Source organism: Aristolochia californica, unplaced genomic scaffold (assembly GCF_029961685.1).
Source record: "Aristolochia californica isolate CCGP_79_NKW_82.1479 unplaced genomic scaffold, dmAriCali1.0.hap1 SCAF_3, whole genome shotgun sequence".
NCBI lineage: Eukaryota > Viridiplantae > Streptophyta > Magnoliopsida > Piperales > Aristolochiaceae > Aristolochia > Aristolochia californica.
Window position 1 is genome coordinate 17,239,863 of NW_027181992.1, and position 3,966 is coordinate 17,243,828.

At 38.7% G+C, this 3,966-nt stretch overlaps 1 protein-coding gene across 1 annotated transcript; it reads right to left on the reverse strand.

The window, feature by feature from the left end:
* Positions 1-229: 229 nt before the first annotated feature.
* LOC137959413 (uncharacterized mitochondrial protein AtMg00860-like) lies at positions 230-1,167 on the reverse strand. Its single transcript, XM_068806797.1, has 2 exons — positions 656-1,167; positions 230-482 (listed from the first exon to the last, which is right to left on the reverse strand). The coding sequence occupies exons 1-2, from the start codon at positions 1,165-1,167 to the stop codon at positions 230-232; spliced, it is 765 nt and encodes a 254-aa protein (XP_068662898.1).
* Between the last annotated feature and the right edge of the window lie 2,799 nt (positions 1,168-3,966).

Consider the following 3,966-nt stretch of genomic DNA (forward strand, 5'->3'; position numbering starts at 1 on the left):
CGTAGCCAAATCTGACAAGCCGCTACATAATCGGCTACACTGAGCTTCATACCCCTCCAATAAAATTTCCGACTGATCCGAAATTATGTTTTTTGTCGGCCCTCATGTGTACTGTCATGGAAGGAGGCTAAAATGCTATGAATCAGAGGGGGTGTGTGGTGTAGAAAGATTCTATTTTTTTAGAGGACCAGATTGTCCTTGACCATCCAATGGTTGCAGCTGTCCCCTGCTAGATCTCATGACATAAAGCTATAATTTTTAGGTACTGTTGTGCCTCTTCCCGTATAGAATCCAACAAGAGAGCTCTGGGCTGACTTATGGCATGTAATTGCGGCTTTGGAATGTCCCAGCGAGATAGAGCATTAGCCCCTACATTCAAACTCCTAGGTTTGTACTCGACAGTAAAGTCAAACCCCATAAGTTTAATTAACCAATACTGCTGCGGTGAGGTAGTGAGGCGCTGCTCAAGCAGATACTTGAGGCTGCAATGATCAGTGCGAATAAAAAATGGACGTCCCCAGAGATAAGGGCGCCAATGCTGTATAGCTTTCGCTAATCCGATCAATTCCCTCTCATAAGCTGCTAACTTGTGGTGGTGTTGTCCAAGTTGGAAGCTAAAATAACCAATCGGGTGTCCCTGTTGGTATAACACTACACCAATACCGCCCCCGATGCATCACATTCCACAACAAAGGACTCATCAAAGTCGGGTAGCTGCAAAACTGGGGCGGATGATATGGGCTCTTTCAACTGCTGAAAGGAATGAGCCGCTGTCTCTAACCAGGTAAAGGCATTTTTCTTGAGTAGGTTGTTGAGCGGAGCTACAATCTGGCCATATCTACGAATAAATTTTCTATAATACCCAGCTAGGCCCAAAAATCCCCTTAAGGCTGTAATGGATGTAGGAGGAGGCCAATCTGTGACGACCTGTATGTTACTATGTTCTACTTTCACCCCAATAGTTGAAATAATGTGGCCCAAGTATGCCACTTCTGACGTTCCCATAGAACATTTGGACTGATTTAAAACCAAATGATTTGAGCGGATAACAGAAAATACCTGGTGAAGATGCTGAAGATGCTCTTCCCAACTGTTGCTAGAGACCAAAATATCATCGAAAAATACCAATACGTATTTCCTCAAGAGAGAGGAAAATACCTCATTCATGAGGGCTTAAAAGGTGGAAGGCCCATTTGAGAGACCAAATGGCATTACGAGGAACTTGAAATGGCCGTGATGCTTGCGAAACGCTGTTTTCTCCACATCTGATGGGTGAACTTGGATTTGATGATAGCCAGACTTCAAATCAAGTTTGGTAAAAATAGTGGCTCCATGTAGCTCATCTAGAAACTCGTCCACCACTGGGATGGGAAATTTACATTTAATTGTATGTGCATTTGACTTTCCTGTAATCCACACAAAACCTCCATGACTTATAATGTTTGCGGACCAGTAATACCGGTGAGGAAAAAGGAGACCTGCTGGGTTGAATAATACCCTGAGCTAGCATCTTCTAGCACTGCCTTTCAATCTCATCCTTCTGTAAGTGGGGGTAACGATAAGGACACACCACTACGGGCTCAATGACCATTTTCAAATGGATACGGTGATCACAGTGCCTAATTGGCGGTAAAGCAGTAGGGTCCTAAAAGATATCCTCAAATTATGTAAGTAATTTAGATAACTTACAGTTGGCCGTGGTCCGGACCTGAACAACCTATAGTGCGCAGGGCACTGGTGCTTGGGTGTCATGCAATATAATCTTACGGTGGTCCTCTGTAAATGACATGGTCAGAACTTGAAAATCCCATAGTATTGGCCCCAACAGTTGTAGCCATTTAATTCCCAGTACCAAATCGAATCCTGAAAGTGGAATCACCAGGAAATCTGCAATAAATCCATGTACCTCAATATCAAAGTGTGTAGCTGGTGATATACCCACACTAGTAATTTTAGCCCCATTTGCTACAGATACAGAAAGGCCAGTCTGTTGCTGGATTACTAACCCAAGTTGTTCTGTCGCCGGCTGACTGATGAAATTATGTGTACTTCCAGAGTCAACTAAAGCCAATAACTGTAGATGATGTAACTGGGCTTTAACCTACATTGTACTAGAACTGCGTAGACCAGTCATGGCATGAAGGGAAATCTCTAGATCCTCTTGGTCTGTCTCCACAATCTCCTCCTCAGGTAGTATGTCTTCACCATCCTCCCACAGACATATACTGAATAATCTTTTGCAATTTTGACCAATGACATATTGTTCATCACTGTTAAAACAAAGGCCCTTGGCCTTTCACTGATCCATTTCCTGTCTGTTGAGTTTTTTGAAGTAAGGAGCAGGTGGAGCCAAATTAGAGCTGTCTGGGTGTGGGGCTGCACTGGCTCCAAAACGTGGAGGTCCATAATAAGGGGTTGGCACAATGGCATTGTGCCTTCCTGGCCAAGATGGTTTTCTGACCAGTGACTCCTTTAGAATTAAAATGTTTGGATCCATAGGTCATTTGCATCTTTAACATGTTTCAAACATGCATTTCCATTTTTTTAAAACATGTGGAGAAAAATCTCTTTATTATAAAATTGCAAGCTATTAGGGTAGAATTAGTAGAATTTCTCAAATTTGGATGACAAAACTTTTGTGTTCATTTGTAGTGTGTGAATAAATTTTCTTTACACACATTTGTTATTGCTTTAAATTTTTTCCATACATAAACTCTAAAATTTTTATTTTGTTGTCATCTATTAGCCTTTTTATCTCTTTTTTGTTTACGAGATGAAGAGAAAGTAAAAGCACAGGTTTTGGTTTCAGAAAAAATTATACATCTAAAATGGAAACGCACAATGCACAAATGTAGAGAGAGATAATTCCAAAAATAGTCTGTAATTGAAGCGATTGTAAGCTCTTTTTAGTTTTTATATATTAGGTTTTGCCATCGTCAAGAAAAAGGGGAGGGCGGGGATTTCTAATTGAGTGGTGACTCCCAATCCAAAAGTCATTCCTTACGAAAATATAGCCTGTTATGCATGATAAATCATATTACAATCATCTATCATCGTAATGGGCAAAATAATGGCATGTTTGACTTGGGTAAATATCCCACCGCATGTTCACTTGAGAATTTAATGAGCGTTTGTTATTCTCTTTAACAGGTTTCGATCCACAGGTCATTTGCATATTTAACATGTTTCAAACATGCATATCCATTTTTTAACACATGTGTAGAAAAATCTCTTTCTTATAAAATTCCAAGCTATAAGGGTTGAACAAGAGGAATTTCCCAAACTTAGATAACAAAAATTTTCTATTCATTAGTAGTGTGTGAATAAATTTTCTATACACACATTTGTTATTGCTTTAAATTTTTTCCATACATAAACTCTAAAATTTTCATTTTGTTGTGATCTATTATCCTTTTTATCTCTTTTTTGTTGACGAGATGAAGGGAAAGTGAAAACTCAAGTTTTGATTTAAGAAAAAAATATACATCTAAAATGGAAATGCACAATGCACAAATGAAGAGAGAGATAATTCCAAAAAGTGTCTGTAAATTTTAGGGATTATAAACTCTTTTTTTTTATATATTGCAATGGTCAGGAAAAGGGAGAGGCGAGGGATTTTTAACTAAGTGTTGAGTACAATTCCATAAGTCATTCGTTGCAAAAATATAGCCCGTTACGCCTGATAAATACTTTACAATCACCTACGATCGTTAGTTCAGCTTTTTGTAGGTGGGAAAAATAGTGGTTTGTTTGACTCAGGTAAATATCTCACCGCACGTTCATTGTCAATTTAATTAGCGTTTGTGATTCTCTTTAAAAGCTTCGCATCCATAGGTCATTTGTATCTTTAACATTTTCAAGAATACAAATCCATTTTTTTAAAAACATGTGTTGAAAAATCACTTTCTTATAAAATTCCAAGCTATTACGGTTGAAATAGTGGAATTTCAAAAACTTGGATAACAA